The following is a 22,511-nucleotide window of genomic DNA, read 5'->3' on the forward strand; positions in this document are numbered from 1 at the left end:
ACACTCTCTTCGACAACCCTCAAATCCAAAAGCCCCAGCCCGAGTACCACACTGCCATGCCCGTCTACACAACCGCCCAAGCCATGATCGGCACTGCGGCCTTCTCCCAGCCAACGCTGTCTTTTACCGATCCCCAACGCCCTCAGATGGTAAGTTGTCTCCTGAGTTTCCGATACCAGGTTGCTCGCATATCTTGCGCATCGTACGTGATCTCCCCCATCCCTCGTTGCACCACTGACATTGATCCCGCTTTGGCTCCAGATCAAGGATCCCCAGCCTCGGTCCATGGTCGTCACTTCTCAGCAGCCCGCGGTGGCTGGCTTCTTTGCTACACAGGGCCATCCCTTCCAAGGCCAGCCCGAGCATGCCGCCATGGCGAATCTGCCTCCAGCCCCAAGGCCCCCAATGCCGTTTGCTCAGCCCCTACCAAACGCCACCGGCGCCGACCTTTCCAAGAACATCATCGAGGCTTACAGCGTTACGTCTCGGGCCTACCCGACTGGCACTCAGCAACAGCAACAGCAGCAGCATCGGAACGCCCCCCTGAACCAGCTGGGTGCCGCTGGCGCCATGGCTATGGGTGGTCGTCTGCCGGCACCCCCCTCGCCCACGAGTGGCGCTGGTATCCTCAAGAGTCTCGTAAAGAAGGAAAAGTCATTTGAAAAGACTGGCGGCAACCTGCTCGAGACCGCCATGGGCAAGCTCACCCGTGTGATGGCCAAGAGCAAGAGCAAGGAGCTCGAGGTCACCGTCACCATGTCGCCTCGGCCCGATTCGACTGCAGCCCACCCACAGCATCAGCAGCATCAGCAGCAGCAGCAGCAGCAGCAGCAGCAGCAGCAGCAGCAGCAGCAGCAGCAGCAGCAGCAGCACGCGCAGGCTCAGTACCAGACCATGGCGTCGCTCCCTCAGTCCATTCCTGAGCATTCGTATGGCCGTGCCCATGGCCATGCGCACTCGCACTCCCATGGCCACCCTCATCCTCACGGATTCCCGTACATGCATCAGCCGGCCCAACATCCGCCCAATGCCGCCCATGCCGCCATGTTTGGTGCTGTGCCCGTGCACCCACCTGCCGAGCAGTACATGCAACCCGGCCTTATCCAACACAGCACCACAACCGCAAGCTACTGGATGCAGGCCCATGACCAGTCTCTCGCTGGCTCTGCTCCTGCCGCCGGCTTTTCGGCTCCCTTTGCCTCGCCGGAGGAGCCCCACATGATCGGCGAGCACGTTGCGGGCTCTGCTACTCCTACCTCTGGTGCCGCCTCCGGCCCTGCGCTCCACATCTGTAATTTCGAGGGATGTGGCCGTGCCTTCACGCGCTCCCATAATCTCAAGTCGCACCAGAAGATCCACAGTTCCGAGAAGCCCTTCGTCTGCAACCACTGCCAGCTGGGCTTCCTACGCAACCACGACCTCAAGCGCCATATCCGGCTGCACACCAACGACCGGCCGTACTCGTGCTCGACCTGCAAGAAGACCTTCATCCGGAGCGACGCCCTCAAGCGACACACCAAGCTGGACTCATGCACGCCACTCGGCGAAGACTCTGCTGCGCTCTCTATTCACGATGACTCGGACCATCCGGAAATGTCCCCCGAGACCGACTTTACCAACATGGCGTCCCCAAGCGAGGCACTGCTGAGCCCAGAGACCATGCCCTCGCCGCTAAAGGGCGACCTAACGAACCACGCATAATGTCCGCCCGTATGCGTCTAGTCTTGCCCCCGCCCGCTCCCCATTTCTGAAGCACTTCTCGCTCCGCGACAACGCAGGTGGCGACTGGTCCCTTCGCCAGTCCCCACTACCCACATCCCCCCCCGCTCTGCAGCCCTCTCAGTTTTGCCTGCTATACCAGTGAGCGACATCACGCGAAGCGCTCTCAGCCCTGACCGATTGGATCCGTGACCTCCTAGTTCGTGTACCTCTGAAAATCTGAACCCGCCTCATAGAGTCGAGCCTTCCTAGAAAGGCCTTGCCGTTCTGCCTAGCGCACCCTCCTCCGCCTCCGACAACAACAAGTACCTCTTATGAAACCTCGATAGGCTCGCCCTTTGGCCTTCCCTTTCACTCCTTCATCTATTTGCCGCAGCCTGGGTTGCTCCCTTCCACTCTCCTCTCCTCTCCGCTCCTCTCCTCTCCGCCCCTGCCTCCTCTCTCTCCCGCTCTCCAGTTCCTTTTCCAGCCCTGACTTTATCAGCGCGTGTCATCCTTGACTCCTTTCAGCCCGTCTCGTATTCGCACTTGTCCGTCTTGGTCGTTCCCACTCTCATTCTCCGCCCTGACTTACAGCGTTTCCAAAATGAAATGGGACTCCCTGTTTTTAACCATGACTGTGCTTTTTCCGGAACCTGAATACACCCACCCGCTCATCGCATTCATGGCCGAGCACAGCACCATCTTGATATCGAGATATGATTGAGCTGTCCAGAGGGTCGAATGCATCCACCACACTCCCACATCGAGACATCAATGCAGCCAGGAACATGATCTCGGTATGCCAGTCGATCATCGCCACAGGAGATCGACCGGGTGTATTCAAGACCATGCTTCCCAAACCAACCAAAACCACTCGATCGCCAACCAGGACGGGAAACAACCTCACGGCTTGCTCACTGGGCCTACAGTCAGTCAGCGGGTTTCAGACATCTGAAGCCAGGAAGGGGAACTGTCCCGTTTCTTTCTGGATTGACTGTAGATCGACTTGGTCGGGTGTGATATGATCCGACTATGCCGTGTTGTCCGAATGAGTGAAACGAACGAGAAAACTGCTATAAAGTATACCACTTTGGTCTTTTGCTCCTGAGCTGTGCTGCCGATTTTCGGTGGTTGTGTTGGGGCTGAGGCATTGCACTCTCGGTTGTTTGGCAGACCTGACATGCTACCCAACAGAGGCCAAAAGTACCCTCCCCCCGTCACTCTCACACTGCTTGTTCAAAACGATCGACGGGCGAGATTGTGTCCAATCATTGTGGGGTTGTGACAATAGCCGCTCAAGATGGCAGTGTGGTGAAAAAAAATACTAGCAACAATGGAGCGCACCGTTTCGCTCGGACACAAACCCGCCGCTGCTGGGCCATATCATGCGCTCGTCTGCCTGAAATCTGCCTGACATCGACATATTTGCAGAGCCGTTCCCACGCTCACGCTTTGCCATCTTTCCACACCATCGCCTCTGTCACCGCAAACCTCCATAGATGTCCACCAGCAACGATGGCAGTCTGGAGCTGGATGATCCCCCTGAGCTCCTTCCTTCCTTTGTCTCGTCGACATCGTCCTCGCGCTCCTCAGTGTCGTCAGCACATCCGTCCAAGCCGCCGCCATCACGATTGCATCTGACCGACGATTCGGTTGGGACGCACGACTCTTTGGAGAGCCCAAAGAGACAGTCTTTCGCAGCAAGCTCAAAGAAGCGCCGCTCGTTCCTGTCGCAGATGGGACCTGCCCGGCTCCTGCGGCGCTCAAACTCGCGAGGGTCAAGGACATCGTCGTTTCAGGGCTACTCGATCCTCTCGTCTCTCACCCGGATCAAGCGCAAGACCGAACGACAAGGTAGAGTGACACTCTAGTCTGAGTACCGGTGCCAGCGACAGTGCCTTGACCCACGATGCCGTTTTTCTGTCATCCCGCTTCGTACGCATTAGTGCATACGTGCTCGCAATCTGCCTTTGCTGCTGCCGCTCATCCGCCCTGCTCTCGACTGAATTGCCCCATGCTCGTATCCGTGTGTGTACTCTAGGCAGTACTTCCGAAGATCCCGAGAAGCTAACGGTCGACAGCGACCGCACCCGGCAGGGCCAAGTCAACAAGCTGGGGATGAATGAGGACTATAACAAAAGCTGCACCAGCGTCGTGATCCAGATCGAGAAGGATACCTGCCGCGAGGAGAAGCAGGATTTCTTGATCCGATTCGGTAGGCTCCCCAATCTCTTCCTCTGGTCTGGTCTGTGTTGGCAGCGATATAGCTCAGCGACGATATGGCTCAGCGGGCCAACTTTGCAGTGAGCCAAGTATCCAGACGCTCCCTCTCCTTTGCTCCTGTTCGCACGCTCTCGCTGACTTGCTGCTACCATATGCTAACCGGCCCATCGGACCTAGGCAAGGCCCTGTATCGCTACGGCGCAACAGGATTCCGCACCGAGCTCTATCTGCGATACATTTCCAAGGCCCTCGAGATCCCCGCCGACTTTGCAACCTTTCCGAGCCTCATCCTCACCTCCTTTGGCGTCCCGCAGATCACCACGCGCTCGAGCCGGACCTTTCTGGACTTTGCTCCGCATGGCTATGACATGGGCAAACTGTACCAGACCACCAAGCTCGGCGAGCGCCTCTGCGATATGGTCCACACCCTCCGGAACAGCGACCAAACCAACGCGGCCAGCGATGTTGCGAGCCCAGCCGCTGTCGCTGAGCCTGCCATCGCTGGAGCCTTTGGTGGGAACGAGAAAGCACTCGGATCCACCCGGCAGCCCGACCCGCCCAAGCTTGACCGGCCACTCACATCCGGTAGTAGTCTATCGAGCCCAAGTCCAGCCGATAAACTCCTCGATTCCGACAGCGGGCCAACATCGGCGGATTCAGACCCGCACCGAGAAATCGTCGTCAAGGCGATCGAAGACCTGGACGTGATCCTCAACAGCCCTGGAACATGGAGCCAAGACTGGGTGCAGGCCATGGCCTTTGGGAGCGCTGGAGCCAGTGCCGTCATTGTCATCTTCAGCGGCAGCTGGCTCGACGTCCTGATCAGCTTCCTCGTTGGCTCGCTGATCGGAGTCGTCAGCACCTTTGCGCCAAGAATCTTTCCCAACTACGTCAACCTGATCGAGCTGGTGTCCTCGCTCTTGACGACAATCATCCTCCGGATCATCCAAACGTGCATGCCGGCGATGTGCCTGAGTTTCGTGCCCATCTTTCTGTCGTGCATCCTGATCCATCTACCGGGTCTGTCGTTCACGCTGTCGCTGCTGGAGCTAAGCGCCCAGAACCTGGTCTCGGGGACGGCCCGGCTCGTGAGCTCGCTCCTGATTGCTCTGCTGCTGGCGGCCGGCGTCGTTATCGGATCCGCGATCCCTGGGCTGGCCCAATTCTTTGCTACCGGGCCCGGGCCCGACATCAGCAACACATGCACTCCTCTCGATCCGGTCACGAGCCTCGCCTGGGTTGCCGCAATGTTCCCGGTCCTGACGTTCTCCCTCACGATCAACATGCGGGCCTCGCTGCAAGAAGCGCCGGTGGTATTCCTGGCTGCGCTGTGCGGCTTCTCAACATATACCCTTTGCGACAGCGTCTGGAGCCTTAACAGCGCAGCCTCATCGGCGCTCTCGTCGTTTGTCGTTGGCCTCGTCGGCAACATCTACGCCCGCTGCGGTGGCCTCGCCATGGTCCCGGTTCTCACGGGCATCCTGATCCTCGTCCCTGGCTCCAAGGGCGTCCGCGGATCGCTGCAGATGATGCTGGACACGGACATTGGCAGCTCCAATGCCGTCTCGGAGATGTTCTTTGTCGCCCTCTGGCTCAACATTGGCCTGCTCTTTTCGACCGTGGTGGTGTATCCGCAACGGGGAAGCTTTATCGAAGGCGAGCATCTCTTCCGGGGCTTCTGATTCCAGTGCAGCTTGATGCTCCAGGGCTTGACCCAACCAGGGAACAGGACGGCACAACAGGGCGACACAATGAGACGACACAGTGGGACGACACTGCAAGATACGGCCGAGATGCTTCCAGCGTTTGCAAGCCGAAGCGAGTCATTTCCGTTTTCGAACTCGACTGTCGCACTCTCGATTCTGGGCCAAGGTCGTATTCACTGGTATCCGCAGATAGAAACAGTCCGTCGGATGGACATGTCAACGATGCGCTCGCAGTTTTGACTGGCGAAGATGGTGTGTCGAGCAGAGTATATTTTGTTTCGACCAAGACTACCATTCGTATACATATGTTGTGCCCCCCCCCATTTTCCCGACGGGGGGAGGGAGGCAGGCATAGCCGAGCGGAGGATATCGCGATGGCGGGTGAAATCGATATACAATAGGATTATTTCGGCGTGACACCACTGCGGCGGCATTGGCTTTGGCCACGCCTATGTACAGCTGGGCATTCGAGGGAGGGGATAGTGCAGCGGGATAGAATGAATCCACATGTCCGGGCGCTTTCCTTTCTCGTCCCTCTCGCCTCTCCCGCCTCTCCCGCCTCGATCGGTCCGTTCCTCAGAGGTTTGGGTCGTCAATGGGATCAAGATCTTCTGCCGAGTCGGTGCCGGCTTCGACCCACGAGTCGTCGTCGGTAGTCGAGGTGTGTCCGATCCGCGTTTCCAGGGCGTCGTTGAGCAGATCCTGGAAGTTGTCTTGGAAGCGATCTGTCTCGGCAGAGGATTCGTCGAGGGCATATTCGGATCGAGATTCATCGGCCGAAGGCGAAGGGGTGCCTTCATGGGGGAGCTTTTCGCAGTCGTCGGCCGTTTCGCTCGGGAGAGCCGGTTCAGCCGTCTGTTGCTTGGGACCCAGAGGATCCGCCTGACTCGACTGACTCGACTGGTTCGACTGGCCTGACTGACTGCTGTGTTCATCATGGGCCGCAGGTGCAGTGGCCTTCATTTGACGGATCCACATTCGTCTGCGGGTAAACGTCGACACGCTCGGAGTCGAGCTCTGGTTGCTCCACACGTTGTCGGTGTACTGCCAGCCCTCGGGATCGGTGCCAAAGTGGCCTGCCCACGAGTTGCTGACGGTCCAGGTAGGCTCGACCCAGGTCCACTCGACATTGTTCTCTCGCGGCAAGGAAAACGAGTCCTTAGCGGCATAGCGGACGATGCCGGCCTCGTCGCTCCAGGCGGCGCGCTCGGACTCGAGCAGGTGTGGGATCCATCCAAGACCTGGTTGCAGCAGTCAGGGCGAGGAGGGGTGAGCTCGCTGATCAGGATGCACATATGACGATCCGACTGAATCTGGACATGTCCTTGCCGGACCTGCAGATCCCCAGCAGGGTTCTGCGGGTCTCGCCACGGATCCCGCGTGTGCCAGGAAGAAACAATCCAATTCCAGGCAGCCTCGCTACTGCGGACAGACGGCCCGCATGTCACTCACCGAGCCACCACCGCTGATTCTCAAACACAGAGATGGTGTAGACCTTGGAGTCGACCGAGGGTTTCAGGCCGCTCATGGAAATGACATTTCGGAGGGCATCATCGACCCTTGGCGTGATCTGGTTGGTGAAGATCCGCATCGACGTATCAACGAGTGCCTGGAACAGGAATGTGTTGTAGAACAGCGCCAGCGTCGCCACGACTCCCACAACGACGTTCAGGGGCACAGTCGCATAGATGACATAGTTCAGGGGAAGCGACGCGAGCGCGTAAATCAGGATTTGTTGCGTTTGCTGTTCATCGGACCAGTCCAGCTTTTGCACCACCGAGCGGGCCTGCTCGATGCCATCGGATGTCCTGGCATACGAGGCATGTCGGGCAGACGGACGGTAAGTCGGCAGTGGTCACGAGGCGGGGTCATTGGCGAGCACGGGTGTATGGACATAGGTTTGGCAGCGCCAGAGTCCGACAGGCGAACGACTGCTGCTTGGCTGCCATTCGGGATGGCCTTCCGCCCAGGAGGCTGCTGACTTTGCCAATCCACGTCGGAACCATAGAGGAGGTCGCTGGCAGGGAAGCGGGCATGGGTCTACTTACAGCGACATTAAATTCTGAATAAATTGCATGTTCCGCCGGTACTCGACGCTGTTGTCCGCGCCGGTCTGGGCTGGCTGGGTAGCCCGGACACAATACTTGTAGGCAATGAACGAAGCGACGACAGTCTGCGGCAGAAAAATACATATCTTTGGGTGGAGACCTGATATTGCATGACAGCGGGAAGGGCCATGTTAGCGGTCCATCGCTTGCCACGCGGGAGCGACGCTGAGATGACCCTGGGCATTGTCAACAGGACAACCCCCACGGACCAGCTGCAGAGCAAAGGACGGTTCATGGATCGATCGCTGGATAGTGCAGCAGCGGCATGCGGACGAGAGGACTCACAGAAAAACAGAATCGAGATCCAGCAGAGGAAGCTCTTGGAGGGATTCTTCCAGGTCAAGATGCCAATGACCTCGGAGTGGAGCTCGACCAAGGGGCCGACGGTGTTGACAAAACGCAGGAAGTTTTTTGGGGTTGTGGTCAATAGATTCAGGGGAGCCGGATCGGACAGGCTGCTCAGAGATGAGGACGAGGACGAGGATGAGGACTCGGGCTTTGCCGATGGCAGGCCGGCTTTGGCATTCCGGACGAGCTTCTTGGTGAGGACGCCGACGGACGACAGCGTCGAAAATGAAGACGAGGATGCGGTCGCAGGTTGGACAGGAGCAGAGGCCGTGAGTGCCTCGGCCTTGGCAGCTGCATCCTCGCTTGGAGCAACGATGGGGTCGTCTTTGGTGAGCGACGAAATGGAGGACCTCTTGTTCAGGGTGTGGGCCCGGGACATGGATCGGACGGACTGGCTGGAGCAGGCAACATGGGTCACCATGCCAGAGCACCGGGGATGGACGTTCATGCGACAGGAAGTGCATTGGAGGCCCTGGTGCACAAGCCCCCAGAGTATATGGCCACAATAATCGCAGTTGGTGGGCGACAGGTAGGAGTGGAGCTGGAAGACATGGCCGGGGCTACCTGGGTTGACGGCGGAACTTGACATTGCTGGGGGGTGGCTCGGAGGATCGACGGAGCCAAGCTGCGAACGAGCACCGATGCCAGGGAGCGAAATGGGATACGAGATGGACGGCTCGGGAGCGACCAAGGAGAAACAGAGAACCGGGATGCAGAGAGCCGGAGATGCAGAGCGAAATCTTGGACGAGATTGAGGAGAGGCGCCAATCAGGCCAAACAAACGTGGAAGGACAGTGCGTGGGGTTGGGGACAACAGCGCCAAGCCCGAGCGGGACGGCGATGCTCGGACACCTGGACCTGGCGGGCCGCGCCTGCCCCGTGGTCATGATCGTCCAGCAAGACAGGACGAGGAGAGCAGAGCAAGGATGCACAGGCGGCAGCGGGGCAATGCAGAGAAGCCAACGCGCAGGCAGTGCAGGGTCGATTGCCGACGGAGCAGTATTGGCGAGAGTGCGGGTTGCCGGCCAGACCGATCCGACCATTCAAAGTCGATGGTGAAGGAACAGGACTCTGCGGTAATGGGAGGAGATTGACCGAGAGAACATGTTGCGCTGTCTCGGGGCGATTGGAAGAGGGCCATGGAGGTGGGCGGATGTATCGGGCCGGACACGACGCATCTCTGTCGACCGATCTGCAGCGATCGGTCTGTCCACCCGGACGGGGACTGATGTGCGCACGAGAATGTGGACTAGGCTGTCGATTGGCAGGCTTGCGGGATGTGCATCGACATGTGCATCGACACGTCTATCGACATGTCTATCGACCTGTTCATCGACTTGTCCATCGACTTGTCCATCGACTTGTCCATCGACTTGTCCATCGACTTGTTCATGGCCAACGCCATGGACGGAATGGACGGCGACGGTGCCCACGCCGCTGATTGGCCCGCTGCACCTGAATTCGAGCCAATCGGCGCGCTGTGACGGTGTCACACGGCCTTGTGGCGGTGCCTGCGCCCAGGCTGTGGGTTGTTCCTGTGGGTTGTTCCTGTGGGTTGTTGGAAAGAGTGCATCGCTGATCGATACTTGGTACTCCACATCCCGACCGAGGGACAACTTCACATCCAGACCGAGAGACAACGACTCGGTCCTGCGGCCTCCGATGCCACCCCACGCATCTTGCATGCATATGGCATCCATCGGCGGCCTGCTGTGTCCGGCTGTGCTCGCCGCTGTATCAGGCTGTGCCATTACTTGGGTGTGCGAGCCCCGATGCAGAGCGACAACCGAGACCAAGAACTCACTTCTCCTTGTGCATTCCGCTCGCCATGCACCTTTTTCTTCTTGCCTCCATCGACACCCCCACGCGGCTATCAATAGCGACTCGGAGAGTGTTCTGCAGCTTGTCCTTGGCCTTCAGCATGCCGCCGCGGTCGCTGCCCTTGTTGCCCCGTGCCACGGTCCCATGTCTTCATGCAACCTCACCGCCTTCCTTTTTTTGCATCCCTGTGTCGGGCAGGATATATTCCTTGTCGTCTGCCTGCGTCTGCCCCCCCCCGGCCTCGAGTTTCTCTTCTCAAATCCCCTCCTCTCTTCTCCGTCTCTTCGTCGCCAGCTTGTTTCCTGTCGACACCGCTCCCTCAAGTATCCCAACTCCAGGCCGCCCAAGGCCCAGACCCCGATCAGTCCCGTCTCTCGCTCCTCCAAGTACTCATCACCCACCAACTACCATCTACCGTCATGGGCCAACACATTCTTCTCTGCATGGACGAGTGCATCCCGTCAACCCAGGCTCTGCGATGGCTCTATTCCTTCGTTCTGCAGCCCTCCGACACCCTCACCGTGCTTTCCGTCTTCGTCGTCGGCGACTCGGCTTCGTCGCCCACGTCCCCCACGCAGCGTCATGCCGCCCCGGCTGTCTCTCTTTCTGGCAACACCCAGTCGACTCCCTTGCAGAACCGCCTCAGCTCGCTCATCAACATTGTCCGCTCGGACTATGGCCACCTCAAGTCAGTCCCCGTCCATCTGCGCGTTGTCCCCCTCAAGATGCCTTCGGCCTCCCCAAGCGTAATCTCGGCAAATCCCTTTGGCTCCTCCGAGGCCGACGTCCACCACGACGAAAGCGTCCACATCGCCAAGCTGATCTGCGAAAAGGCTGCCCAGCTCGGCATCAGCTATATCGTCATGGGCACCCAGGGCAGCTCGTACCGTCCCGGGTAAGTGACCGATGTGCATGCAATCGACGCTGTCGTGCGGTTCCTTGGCGCGGTCCGATTCGGCATCCGCTGTCCCTCTGCCTGCGATCGGCGTCCTGTTATCGGCGCTCTATTATCGCCATTCTCGTCCGAGCCTCGTCGGACGGCATCGGCCGTTGTGGAGGATCCGCCAGCGTCGTCGGAGCCAGCACCGGCGATGCAGCCGTCCGTCGCCGTTGGGGAAGCGTGCTGGCCAAGAGGACCCGGCTCGATCGGCCCTTATTTTCCATGCGAGTTTGCACGCACCCCACTTACTTTTGCGGCTCTGCCGTCCTTTCTTTCTGCAGGGCTCCTTTGGCCGGCTTTGGTGCCGTGGCCACCTACGTCTCCTCCCACGCTACTGTTCCCGTTATTACTTCAACCATGCCAGCTCACTGAGCCCTGATCGCTGGTCCTGGCTTGGCATTTTCCGTGCAGCTGAGCTTCTTCCGTTCTCGTTTTGGCTGGGTGCTTGATTACCTCTTATCCAGTCCCGTCTCTTTTGCTCCCGACAGGCGTCGCCCGATGCCGGCTCCGTCATTGCCGTTAAGAGTGGGATCGTCTCTGTGCCGTGTTTCCCTCCTCCCCTCCTCCTTCCCTGCGGCTCATTGTCGCCTTCTCCCTCGATCTTCAATCTTTGTCCGGATCTTACACACCGGCGATCCACTCCCTCACCTAATATCCCGGCTTGGCCGTCCGTCCGTCGTGTCTCGTTTCATTCCGTTTCGTTTCATCATACTCATCTTGTTTCCTTGCCTTCCGCCACGTCCGCCGCAGGGGATTGTACCATAACATCCGCTTTCGCTTCATCTGTGTTTCCTTTCATTTGGGTTTTGTTGCTTCGTTTGTGTCATCGAGTCTGTCGTTGCGTTGAGTCTGGATTTCGCCCAAGCCTTTATGAGCACCACTTGCCAGTACATCAAATATGATCTATTTTCCTCTTTATATCGCGGTGCTCCTGGAGGCCCCATAGATCATCCTCGGGGTTGGTGCATCCACCGTAGCAGTATCAAAGGGATATCGCACTCGGCCACGGCCGCGTGTATTCATGATCCAGAAGGACCGGAAGAAGGATGAGAAAATACAGCAGCCGAAATCAGAGTAACTCCCGTCCCCAACGCTCAACATCTATCCGGCCTTCTCGCACGCCGTCCCAGCATAGTCGCACGGCACGCTGGGCAAAGACGGTCAGTCCCAGCAGCGGCCAGTCGGCGTCGTCCAGGTAGCTCAGGTCCGAAAGCATAAAAATATCCTGGGATTTCAAGATCTCGGCCCATTCGACTCCCTTGGCATCGTCTCGTTGTGTGGTCACCGCCGCCATGTGCGTTAGTTTCTCGATCGCGATTCCCGAGAAGCGAGGGTCGATGGCATTCATCGGTCGGCGGAAGGATGTTGCTGGGCTTGAGGCCGGCTCCGTACTTTTCGAGCTGTTTTCGGACTCTGTGGATAGCATTCCCCCACATCCCATCCCGGTGCAGACCCGCGGGTTAGTATGGGCTTGGTTATCATCCATTTACGTTCGAGGACCGAGTCCACCGAGCACCGCACTTACCGCTTGCAAGATAGTCTGCACCATGGTTCCTCTCCGACATCGAGGCAGCGCTCGAGCTCTTCAAGATCGACTCGACATCAAGCTTCATGCACGTCGAAAGACGTGGCCCAAAGTCCATCTCTGGGAGACTGGTATCGGTAAGCTCGCCGCTCCTGATGCTATGGGGAATTGTGCGGGCGTCCTCGTATACATCGTCGGCACTATGATCGCTGTCGTAGGCGTCGGCGGGGGCTTGGGGAGCAAGACTGGGACTTTCTTGACGATCGTGATGCTTGAATGAAGCTTGGGCGGATGAATATGGCTGCATCACCCGTGGTTGATGTAGCTCATCCAAATCATCGCCCCATTGAGCGGCAGCGACGGCGGGCTCTTGCTCCTGCTCGGCCGGCAGGGTGTATGCATGTGCGGGCAGGTTGGTCGGTCTCGGCGACTCTCTACGGCGCCCATCTTCATGCTCAGATTCACCTTGACCTTCATGTTCCAGTTCACGTTGGCGATCGCGGCCATGTTCGTGATCATGTCCAGATCCGTGTTCATATTCGTATTCGTCCTTGCATTCCGACTCCGGCTCCGGCTCCGGCTCCGACTCCGGCTCAGGCTCCGGCTCAGGCTCCCCAGCCTCGTCGCTCAAGGTGGTCTGGGTGGTTATGGTGCACTGCTCAAAGTCCCTCTTCGGTGGTTGAGTATATGTGAGCGAGTCCGAGCGACTGCAATACTTGGCCATCGCGTACTCGGCCACGGGCGGTGTCGGAATCACTGCCGCCTGGGTATACATCTTGAACATATGCGGCATGTTCTCGCTCGCAATCGACCGATAGATCTTGAACGGGAACCGCGTGTTCTTGTTCTTGGTCGACTGGCACTGGCGCTGATACGACTCATAATAGGTCGGCGGTACAGGCGGGAGCGGAAAGTCTTGAGCCAGTCGGTCGTCCTGCGAATCTGAAAGGGTATATTCTGATCCGATTGTGTCGACATGGGTGCTTTCGTAGCTGTAGGGCGGGTAGCGCTCCAAAAGATTTTGCTGGGCCTCGATCCAGCTGTACTCTCGGGTCAGCTGTAGTCTGTCGCTGCCCTTTCCGGCAGAGTACCCGGGGACGATGTCGTGGCTACAGGCCGGCCCCGCTGCGTGGCTGCACCGGTCGCTCAGCGATCTCTTGTGTCTCCGTCCGGGGCTTTCCACAACCGACCTTGGGCTAGCCGATCGAGATCCGACTTGTGCTTGGCCATATGTAAAACCATGGGATTGCAGAGAGACTGGAGACAGACACAGGTCCAGCTCGGACGATGAGTGCATCGACGAAGCAGGCGTTTTCAGGGGCGTTGCCTGGATGGTATCAGATATGCGCTGGATCGCCTGGGAAGCACACTCATGGTCCATCTGTATCGGCCGTTGTGCCAGGCAAGATAGGCTTGATTTAGTCATGTCGGGCCGGAAGGAGGATGTCATGACGCTTCGCACAAGCCACCAAACCTTTTCATCTCCACGCTTACCCCCGAAGCTAATCATGCCGCAATTCCATCTGCTGCGGTTGATCTGCCAAGCGGAGGAAATCAGCACTGCCATGGCTGTCCTACATACCGCATCGTCCTTGCCATAGAGCAGGAGCATCCACACAACCATCTGTTTGACGAGGCCATGAATAGGCTCGTATATCTGCGAGATGGCGTCGCGCAACTCGTCCAGGCTGCTCTCGGCCGGCGAGCGCTCTTTGAATTCCCGGAGAAAGCCGCAAAAGTGTCGCATGAACGACTTGAGGGTCTTGCGGGCATTGCGGACGTCCTCTGCGACCCCAAAGGAGCCTGTGAGAAGAGAATCGTGTGGGGGCAACGATTCGTCTGACACTGCGGGGGCTTGCTTACCTTCTGGACATGACATGCGATGGCTCGCCACGTCCATTTCGTTCAGCAGCTCAAACATGGCCTTGATCTCTCTGACGATGGTCTTGGGTCCGATCTCAAAGGCTGCTTCGCTCTCAGTGTCGGTGCCGGTGCCGGTGCCGGTGCCAGAGGCCAGAGTGAATGCCGGCGATGCGACCCGCGGAAGCGTGGCCGAATCGGATGTCTCCTTTAGCCACTGCAGAATCTCGGCCTGGGTTTCGTTGATGAGTGCTTCGAACTTCACAAAGGTTTCCCAGATGGCCGCGACACTCTTTTCCCATTTTCGGCAGTGGGGCTCATAGTTCTCCTGGTAATATGCAATGCTGGAGGTGATCGAGTCCGAGACCTGGATCCTCCATTTCTGGGGGGGGGGCGATGGGTGCGCAGATGTTAATGCTTGGACTTGTCAAGTGGTATGGATTAACGAGGACCCGGCAACCGATATCAGGCAAGCAGCATTTGGAAAGCCGTGTGACCAGTATGGTGCGGTGCTTCAGCGGACCGAGGCGATGGACCGCTGGTGCAACTCGGCAAGCCTTCCCACCTGATGAATGTTCAGACAAGCGGCGTGCCATAGCTCAGTCTCGGAAGCGTTCTCAGGGCCATGGTGGGCCCCAGAGATCTCCACAGGGAGTTCCAGCAGGATGGGTCGCTGGCAGCTTCGGCATTGCGGCGCCGTCGAAAGATCATGGATCCGGGACTTGATGCGGGTCGAGTAGCATATCTCGCAGAGAATCAGCGGGACGCCGTCGAGACCACTGAGACTGTACTGCTTGTCGGTGACGGACGTGCAGTCCTGCGAACGGCCAGGTTTTGGTATGAGTGCCAGCAGCGAAAGCTATTCGCACAATCGGCATAAACCAGCAAGCGGATCGCCGGTGCGGCGAGCAGCAACATTGAAGGCGCATTAACCCGGAACAGATGAGGCGGGATATCCGCCTGCCCCAAGAGTGCTTACGTTGCAGACGAGGATGCACTCGGCGTGGTAGAACCGGCCGCTCAGGGGCACCATCTTGTCCCGAAACGAGATTTTCTTGGTGCATGATGCGCAGGTTTTGGTCTTTTTGAAGATGCCCGCGAGCATGCTGGGCAAGTGGGTGGGTGGGTGGTGGGATCTATAGGAAAGTGGTCTGTTGCAGACGAGCCTTGTGAGTCTTGTGTCGGAGCAAAGCAGTACCGGAGAGCCAAGTATCCAAAAACCGCCCCCCCCCCTATTCCTGCCCCATGGATATCGATCGGGGGCTGGCAGTCGGGCGCTGGCGTGGACGGGTCTGGCGGACGCTGCACCTGCCTCTGGCCAACGACGGAAAGGTGTCCAGGAGGCGATGTGGATCGGCCAGCAGCGGCCGGTGCAAAGCACTGTCCGATGGCTGGGGCGGTCTCACCCAGACAACCAACCGCCTGGCGTTTGCCTCGCCGCTCCTGATGGCTTGACCACCCTGCGCCCCGGCGACTTACCAGTGGGTCCGAGCCTATTCTATAGCAACGGGCGTCTATCTAACTGCGGACACCTCGAGGTGCATGCGAGAGCCAGCCTGGCGATGCCTGACCAAGGTTTGTCGGTGCGCCGGGTCGGCCGGCCGCGGAGGACGAGCGATGCCCTTCCTTTTCTCTCCATTGGGTTGTTCTGGGTCTGGGCTTGCTTGTCCCTCAGCCTCCGCTCAGAGAGATGCGTTCGTCTGGAGGCTGGATCGGGAGACACTTGGAGGTCGGCGTTGGATCCGTGCGGGGACGGAAGACCCTCGGTGGGGCAGCCTTCAAGTGACCGATATCGGCGGACCGCAAGAACCACCAGGGCCTGCCCATGATCGTTGCCGGAGCCGATCAGCACGACCCTTTCGACTGGACCGTATCTGGTTGGATCTCGCAGCCCACGCACCGAAGTCTTTGGGATGCCATTCGCCGACGGGCCTGTTTGGTCCGCACATGGCCGCCCATGCGCGCGGGATTCCAGTCCCTGTCGCTGGGCCGAGGCCAGGGTGCATACGGAGGAGAAAAGCGCTGCGAGCGGCGCCGCTGGTTCCTGGTCTTGCTTCTATCTCGGCTGGCAAGTGGATGTGGTTGTTGGCTGTAGCCATGTGCATCGTGGGTCCTGCATCGACTTGCAGTGACTCGGCGGTGGACCGACCTGCGTCTCCACCTGCACCGCATCGACCCTCCAGTCGCACCACCAGCCCGATGGGTATGCATTTGTCTGGCGCCGAATCAATCGGATGCCAAGTCCGAACTTGGTCTCCATCTCCGCCGTTTCCGGTCCTGTCAATCGCACACCCATCCGCGGCGGTGGTTTCCGCTCTGGGGATCCTTCGCCTCCCCGTCCGCGAACTCGTTTGCCCTCGACGGGCGGGCATTGTGAGTATCCTTGGTTGGCCAGTTCGACAGAGGGCCGAAACGAAGCCTGTTCGCCGCGACCGACCATCGACAGGGCCCAGGTCCCTCTCCCAGCTGTCCGCTCCCTCCCCCGATTGAACCGTCGCTGCGGTTGGAAGAAAGCGGAACACAACAGGACAGAACACAGCGCAATACAAGGTATCGGGCTTTATAATGGCAACGAGAGAACGCGACAGAGCAACCCCAAAGTACCACGAGGCTCATCATTAGCGGGGTGAGGGTCGTCGCGCAGATCAATCGGCGCGGTTGTAGAGCCGCGCGAGCTCCAACAGCATCAGATACATGTAGCAGTCCATCTGGTCGAGCGTCAGGAAGCGTTTGGAGAAGTATTTGGAGTTCAGGGCGATCTGCTCGGCTTCTTCGTCATGGTCGATGGCCCACTGCAGCTTCTCGGAGAGGTCAGAGAGGTCGACGTTGATGGGGATGTAGTGGACAAAGGGCTCGAGCCAACCATCGAAATACTCCTGGAAGATGGTCATCTTGAAGACGAGCGAGTTGGACTGCAAGAAAGGCATGTAGCGCTGGCTGAAGGTGTTGCCATCCTGCCGTGTCCAATTATCGAGAGCATCAAGAAGCGCGGTCAGCGAGCCTGGTCTCGGAGCAAGTGCCACTCGTCATTTGGATTTTGCCTGGGTCTGCCCTCTCATCTTTGGCTACCTGCTTCGAAAGGCGTACTTACAATGTCGATGAGATACTTGTACTTAAAGTTGTTGGAAAAGGGAACCGACGGAGCGAGGGGATAGTTCAGGCGCATGTGCTCGCAAAAGTATCCGCACTGCACCAGATCAGTGAAGGCAATATCCATGTGCGAGTCGTTTGTGGCAAGCTTGACCAATCGATGTCGGTGGTAGAATGCATAGCCAAGATTGACGGGCGAGCCACCTGCGTTGGTGGTGGTGGTGACGGCGCGAATTAGTGTCAAGGCGGCCAAGCTAGCGATCGCTCCGTTGATGGCCGAGTGCCAGCATCATCAAATCGATCCATTCATCAAAGGATCGCCAAAACGGTTGGTTCAGCTATGGAAATGCGAGTGGGGCGGTGGTGTGAGACTCGCGCACACAATGGCTCACAAACCTGTCGTGGATCCGCGCCAGAACATCATGGGGATCTTTTCGCTCCATGGAATTGTGTCGACTTCGCTCTGGGTGTCGAGTGACGACGTGATGTAGTAGTTGGATGGCACGACGATATCGGCAAAGCAGTGGCGCAACTTGGTGTTGGATATGATTGGAACAAGGGACCTGAGCGAGCAGGAAAGCAAGATCAGACCGCAGCCGGCATGGGTTGCTTGTGCTTGAAAGTGGGGCTGCTAGTCGTATCAGCGAGGGGTGTCTGCAACCGATCCACCATGGCCGCAGTCGCTCTGCGATAACGTACTCGGTGTAAACTCGCGTATCGGGGTTGATTGTGAATCCGTGATACTTGTTCAAAAGCTTGCTGAACGGGCTTTCGCGGTAAGGACAGCGTTCCAGCAGCCATTCGTAGTGTTCCTCGGCGCTGGGACGATGCCAGTCGACGCGCTCCAGTGGCGAATACAGTGCCTCTTGGACAGCGTTGGCTTGCTTGTGGTTATACACAACCCGGGGCTCATCATACGGGTTGAAGACGAGAGCCAAGTCGTCGATGTCGGCCGCGTGCTGTTGCGCGTTAGGATGGCGATGATGGCGATGATGGCGATGATGGCGATGATGGCGAGGATGGCGAGGGCGCGAAGTTCGAGCGAGATTGGGAATGGCGGTGGATGCGGGATGATAAAGTTAGGTGTGATAACGGTTGCGTACCAAAGCGACCCCATTCGAGATAATGGCCGCATTCGAGGCAATAAATGATTCGGGTCGCGTAGATCCCGCGCTGAGGAGCAGGCCTGATCGAGACTACATCATGCACACACAAACTCCTCCTCCCAGCGAGCTCTGTTGTCTCTGTAGATTCTACACACATCTGCGCGGCTGAGGGGTATATACCTTTTCGATCAGAGAGAGCCATGCGCCCATCCAGCCTGGGACGGGGCTGTCTCGGCCCGAGGGTCCTGTGACAACGCCTTGGTTGATTCGGATAAAGTGGTAGGAGTGTTCGCCATCGGGCGCAGCGCCTGCCTCGACAAGCATCTTGATGCGATCGCGAAACTCCTGCGGGGGAAGCTTGAAAAACGGCTCGAGGTCTTTGTGGAGGGTGTCATAGTTGTCGATCAGGCATTGTTTCTCCCTGGCATAGGCAAACCACTTGTCGTAGTGCTTGGGCGGGTTACGCCCGGTCTTGAGCCGGTACGTGGAGATCGCGGCCTGCAGCGTCTGCGACTGCGAGGCCTCAAGAAGCCGGATGAGGTTCATGGCCTTGGCAATCTTCTGCTCGGCTGTGGTGTTGAGGACATATGCGGGAGCCTTCACTTCGTATGTGTCTCTCGTTGTGGGAGCCTGCTCCTGGATCGTGATCTTGTGTGTCACGGTTCGTGTGGGGATGTACCGGGTCGCCAGGAGGACCATCACCAAAAGAACCAACCCAAACAGGAGGCGTTTGCCTGACTTTCTGAAGATAGCCATCGTCGAAGCGCGAGGAGACCGGCAGGCAGGCTGGGGCTTTCGTCGGAGAGGACGTCCTTTTGGGCGATGGTGCGGGCGATGGTGCGGGCGATGGTGCGGGCGATGGAGCTCCGAGTGCCGGGGGCGGGGGTTGGGTTGCTGCAACGGCTGCTTTTACGGCCCTGGGAGACCTCTGGGGCGGAGGAAGCGGTGGCGGCAGGGAGACGCGGCGCGGTTGGTCACAGGGCCCACCGAACTCCCTTGGTCACGCGCCGCGCAACGACGCACACGCCAATCAACACCGCCGTCCCTGAGTGGATGGCTGCAAGCCGGTGCGTGAAACGGGCCGGGTTTGTACTGGTCTCCTGATGCTCACACGATCTGTGCCCACCGGCTGATCCGCGCAGGCACCGTTCCGGCACACGTACAGGAATTGGGCGTTCGTCGCTGATGGCAGTGTTTGTATTGTTTTGGCAGGGTGGCGAGACAGCCGGTTCTGCATGACTGCACTGAGTCAATGTAGGGGAAGGGACAGGGATCGGGCAGCGAGCCGTTGCCCCCTTGGTGATAGGTGCACCGCGGGTCACACGGAATGGGCAGCTGGCGCTCTTGGTTACCCAGCTCAGCACCATTTGGCACGGTGCTGCTCAGCACGGTGCAGCTGTGCTCGGTTGTGCTCGGACAGCTTTGATTCAGTGCGCCGCGGGAAGGACAAGCTCCTCGCCGGAATAGAGCCGCGCGAGCTCCAGGAACATCAGGTACATGTAGCAGTCCATCTGGTCGAGCGTCAGGAAGCGTTTGGAGAAGTATTTGGAGTTCAGGGCGATCTGCTCGGCTTCTTCGTCATGGTCGATGGCCCACTGCAGCTTCTCGGAGAGGTCAGAGAGGTCGACGTTGATGGGGATGTAGTGGACAAAGGGCTCGAGCCAACCATCGAAATACTCCTGGAAGATGGTCATCTTGAAGACGAGCGAGTTGGACTGCAAGAAAGGCATGTAGCGCTGGCTGAAGGTGTTGCCATCCTGCCGTGTCCAATTATCGAGAGCATCAAGAAGCGCGGTCAGCGAGCCTGGTCTCGGAGCAAGTGCCACTCGTCATTTGGATTTTGCCTGGGTCTGCCCTCTCATCTTTGGCTACCTGCTTCGAAAGGCGTACTTACAATGTCGATGAGATACTTGTACTTAAAGTTGTTGGAAAAGGGAACCGACGGAGCGAGGGGATAGTTCAGGCGCATGTGCTCGCAAAAGTATCCGCACTGCACCAGATCAGTGAAGGCAATATCCATGTGCGAGTCGTTTGTGGCAAGCTTGACCAATCGATGTCGGTGGTAGAATGCATAGCCAAGATTGACGGGCGAGCCACCTGCGTTGGTGGTGGTGGTGACGGCGCGAATTAGTGTCAAGGCGGCCAAGCTAGCGATCGCTCCGTTGATGGCCGAGTGCCAGCATCATCAAATCGATCCATTCATCAAAGGATCGCCAAAACGGTTGGTTCAGCTATGGAAATGCGAGTGGGGCGGTGGTGTGAGACTCGCGCACACAATGGCTCACAAACCTGTCGTGGATCCGCGCCAGAACATCATGGGGATCTTTTCGCTCCATGGAATTGTGTCGACTTCGCTCTGGGTGTCGAGTGACGACGTGATGTAGTAGTTGGATGGCACGACGATATCGGCAAAGCAGTGGCGCAACTTGGTGTTGGATATGATTGGAACAAGGGACCTGAGCGAGCAGGAAAGCAAGATCAGACCGCAGCCGGCATGGGTTGCTTGTGCTTGAAAGTGGGGCTGCTAGTCGTATCAGCGAGGGGTGTCTGCAACCGATCCACCATGGCCGCAGTCGCTCTGCGATAACGTACTCGGTGTAAACTCGCGTATCGGGGTTGATTGTGAATCCGTGATACTTGTTCAAAAGCTTGCTGAACGGGCTTTCGCGGTAAGGACAGCGTTCCAGCAGCCATTCGTAGTGTTCCTCGGCGCTGGGACGATGCCAGTCGACGCGCTCCAGTGGCGAATACAGTGCCTCTTGGACAGCGTTGGCTTGCTTGTGGTTATACACAACCCGGGGCTCATCATACGGGTTGAAGACGAGAGCCAAGTCGTCGATGTCGGCCGCGTGCTGTTGCGCGTTAGGATGGCGATGATGGCGATGATGGCGATGATGGCGATGATGGCGATGATGGCGAGGATGGCGAGGGCGCGAAGTTCGAGCGAGATTGGGAATGGCGGTGGATGCGGGATGATAAAGTTAGGTGTGATAACGGTTGCGTACCAAAGCGACCCCATTCGAGATAATGGCCGCATTCGAGGCAATAAATGATTCGGGTCGCGTAGATCCCGCGCTGAGGAGCAGGCCTGATCGAGACTACATCATGCACACACAAACTCCTCCTCCCAGCGAGCTCTGTTGTCTCTGTAGATTCTACACACATCTGCGCGGCTGAGGGGTATATACCTTTTCGATCAGAGAGAGCCATGCGCCCATCCAGCCTGGGACGGGGCTGTCTCGGCCCGAGGGTCCTGTGACAACGCCTTGGTTGATTCGGATAAAGTGGTAGGAGTGTTCGCCATCGGGCGCAGCGCCTGCCTCGACAAGCATCTTGATGCGATCGCGAAACTCCTGCGGGGGAAGCTTGAAAAACGGCTCGAGGTCTTTGTGGAGGGTGTCATAGTTGTCGATCAGGCATTGTTTCTCCCTGGCATAGGCAAACCACTTGTCGTAGTGCTTGGGCGGGTTACGCCCGGTCTTGAGCCGGTACGTGGAGATCGCGGCCTGCAGCGTCTGCGACTGCGAGGCCTCAAGAAGCCGGATGAGGTTCATGGCCTTGGCAATCTTCTGCTCGGCTGTGGTGTTGAGGACATATGCGGGAGCCTTCACTTCGTATGTGTCTCTCGTTGTGGGAGCCTGCTCCTGGATCGTGATCTTGTGTGTCACGGTTCGTGTGGGGATGTACCGGGTCGCCAGGAGGACCATCACCAAAAGAACCAACCCAAACAGGAGGCGTTTGCCTGACTTTCTGAAGATAGCCATCGTCGAAGCGCGAGGAGACCGGCAGGCAGGCTGGGGCTTTCGTCGGAGAGGACGTCCTTTTGGGCGATGGTGCGGGCGATGGTGCGGGCGATGGTGCGGGCGATGGAGCTCCGAGTGCCGGGGGCGGGGGTTGGGTTGCTGCAACGGCTGCTTTTACGGCCCTGGGAGACCTCTGGGGCGGAGGAAGCGGTGGCGGCAGGGAGACGCGGCGCGGTTGGTCACAGGGCCCACCGAACTCCCTTGGTCACGCGCCGCGCAACGACGCACACGCCAATCAACACCGCCGTCCCTGAGTGGATGGCTGCAAGCCGGTGCGTGA

The 22,511-nt window shown here is 58.4% G+C and overlaps 7 protein-coding genes across 7 annotated transcripts; 3 read left to right on the plus strand and 4 right to left on the minus strand.

Annotated features, from left to right (window-relative positions):
* Positions 1–1,287: 1,287 nt before the first annotated feature.
* Positions 1,288–1,515, plus strand: BJ171DRAFT_410295 (uncharacterized protein; the record flags this gene model as incomplete). The annotated part of the gene is made up of 1 exon (XM_053107282.1): positions 1,288–1,515. A coding segment is annotated over one exon (228 nt), but the record flags the coding sequence as incomplete, so codon positions are not given.
* A 2,561-nt stretch (positions 1,516–4,076) lies between these two features.
* BJ171DRAFT_457729 (uncharacterized protein) lies at positions 4,077–5,879 on the plus strand (the record flags this gene model as incomplete). The annotated part of the gene is made up of 2 exons (XM_053108358.1): positions 4,077–4,343; positions 4,611–5,879. 2 exons carry the CDS (start codon positions 4,077–4,079, stop codon positions 5,604–5,606), a joined length of 1,263 nt encoding a protein of 420 aa, XP_052968216.1. The 3' UTR covers positions 5,607–5,879.
* On the minus strand, positions 5,880–8,976 carry BJ171DRAFT_566967 (integral peroxisomal membrane peroxin-domain-containing protein). The gene is made up of 4 exons (XM_053113443.1): positions 8,024–8,976; positions 7,679–7,838; positions 7,083–7,438; positions 5,880–6,871 (listed from the first exon to the last, which is right to left on the minus strand). Exons 1-4 carry the CDS (start codon positions 8,673–8,675, stop codon positions 6,207–6,209), a joined length of 1,833 nt encoding a protein of 610 aa, XP_052968217.1. The 5' UTR covers positions 8,676–8,976; the 3' UTR covers positions 5,880–6,206.
* A 713-nt stretch (positions 8,977–9,689) lies between these two features.
* Positions 9,690–11,529, plus strand: BJ171DRAFT_41861 (uncharacterized protein). Its single transcript, XM_053107350.1, has 2 exons — positions 9,690–10,802; positions 11,129–11,529. The coding sequence occupies exons 1-2, from the start codon at positions 9,915–9,917 to the stop codon at positions 11,294–11,296; spliced, it is 1,056 nt and encodes a 351-aa protein (XP_052968218.1). The 5' UTR covers positions 9,690–9,914; the 3' UTR covers positions 11,297–11,529.
* A 300-nt stretch (positions 11,530–11,829) lies between these two features.
* On the minus strand, positions 11,830–15,632 carry BJ171DRAFT_498805 (uncharacterized protein). Its single transcript, XM_053110413.1, has 6 exons — positions 15,212–15,632; positions 14,798–15,049; positions 14,236–14,614; positions 13,955–14,157; positions 12,373–13,753; positions 11,830–12,260 (listed from the first exon to the last, which is right to left on the minus strand). The coding sequence occupies exons 1-6, from the start codon at positions 15,335–15,337 to the stop codon at positions 11,917–11,919; spliced, it is 2,685 nt and encodes an 894-aa protein (XP_052968219.1). The 5' UTR covers positions 15,338–15,632; the 3' UTR covers positions 11,830–11,916.
* A 1,108-nt stretch (positions 15,633–16,740) lies between these two features.
* BJ171DRAFT_41873 (glycosyl transferase family 90-domain-containing protein) lies at positions 16,741–19,263 on the minus strand. Its single transcript, XM_053107355.1, has 5 exons — positions 18,609–19,263; positions 18,022–18,281; positions 17,719–17,885; positions 17,324–17,526; positions 16,741–17,186 (listed from the first exon to the last, which is right to left on the minus strand). The coding sequence occupies exons 1-5, from the start codon at positions 19,182–19,184 to the stop codon at positions 16,878–16,880; spliced, it is 1,515 nt and encodes a 504-aa protein (XP_052968220.1). The 5' UTR covers positions 19,185–19,263; the 3' UTR covers positions 16,741–16,877.
* A 592-nt stretch (positions 19,264–19,855) lies between these two features.
* Positions 19,856–22,192, minus strand: BJ171DRAFT_473661 (glycosyl transferase family 90-domain-containing protein; the record flags this gene model as incomplete). Its single annotated transcript, XM_053108712.1, has 6 exons — positions 19,856–20,185; positions 20,323–20,525; positions 20,718–20,884; positions 21,021–21,280; positions 21,434–21,526; positions 21,617–22,192. The coding sequence occupies 6 exons, from the start codon at positions 22,190–22,192 to the stop codon at positions 19,856–19,858; spliced, it is 1,629 nt and encodes a 542-aa protein (XP_052968221.1).
* Between the last annotated feature and the right edge of the window lie 319 nt (positions 22,193–22,511).

Source organism: Polychytrium aggregatum, assembly GCF_025602895.1.
Source record: "Polychytrium aggregatum strain JEL109 chromosome Unknown BJ171scaffold_12, whole genome shotgun sequence".
NCBI lineage: Eukaryota > Fungi > Chytridiomycota > Chytridiomycetes > Polychytriales > Polychytrium > Polychytrium aggregatum.

Bases quoted from the DNA above. Each gene is read 5' to 3' on its own strand.
- BJ171DRAFT_41861 (XM_053107350.1), top strand. From the start codon at position 9,915: ATGCACCTTTTTCTTCTTGCCTCCATCGACACCCCCACGCGGCTATCA. The intron at 10,803-11,128 runs GTAAGTGACCGA...TTCTTTCTGCAG, and splicing joins GGCAGCTCGTACCGTCCCGG to GGCTCCTTTGGCCGGCTTTG.
- BJ171DRAFT_498805 (XM_053110413.1), bottom strand. From the start codon at position 15,337: ATGCTCGCGGGCATCTTCAAAAAGACCAAAACCTGCGCATCATGCACC. The intron at 14,615-14,797 runs GTGGGAAGGCTT...CCCCCCCCCCAG, and splicing joins CTTGTCTGAACATTCATCAG to AAATGGAGGATCCAGGTCTC. The intron at 13,754-13,954 runs GTATGTAGGACA...CGGCCGATACAG, and splicing joins TCTATGGCAAGGACGATGCG to ATGGACCATGAGTGTGCTTC.
- BJ171DRAFT_41873 (XM_053107355.1), bottom strand. From the start codon at position 19,184: ATGGCTATCTTCAGAAAGTCAGGCAAACGCCTCCTGTTTGGGTTGGTT. The intron at 17,886-18,021 runs GTACGTTATCGC...CTGCTCGCTCAG, and splicing joins GATACGCGAGTTTACACCGA to GTCCCTTGTTCCAATCATAT. The intron at 17,187-17,323 runs GTAAGTACGCCT...TGGACACGGCAG, and splicing joins ACAAGTATCTCATCGACATT to GATGGCAACACCTTCAGCCA.
- BJ171DRAFT_566967 (XM_053113443.1), bottom strand. From the start codon at position 8,675: ATGTCAAGTTCCGCCGTCAACCCAGGTAGCCCCGGCCATGTCTTCCAG. The intron at 7,839-8,023 runs GTGAGTCCTCTC...ATGCAATATCAG, and splicing joins GATCTCGATTCTGTTTTTCT to GTCTCCACCCAAAGATATGT. The intron at 6,872-7,082 runs GTGAGTGACATG...TGCTGCAACCAG, and splicing joins GAATCAGCGGTGGTGGCTCG to GTCTTGGATGGATCCCACAC.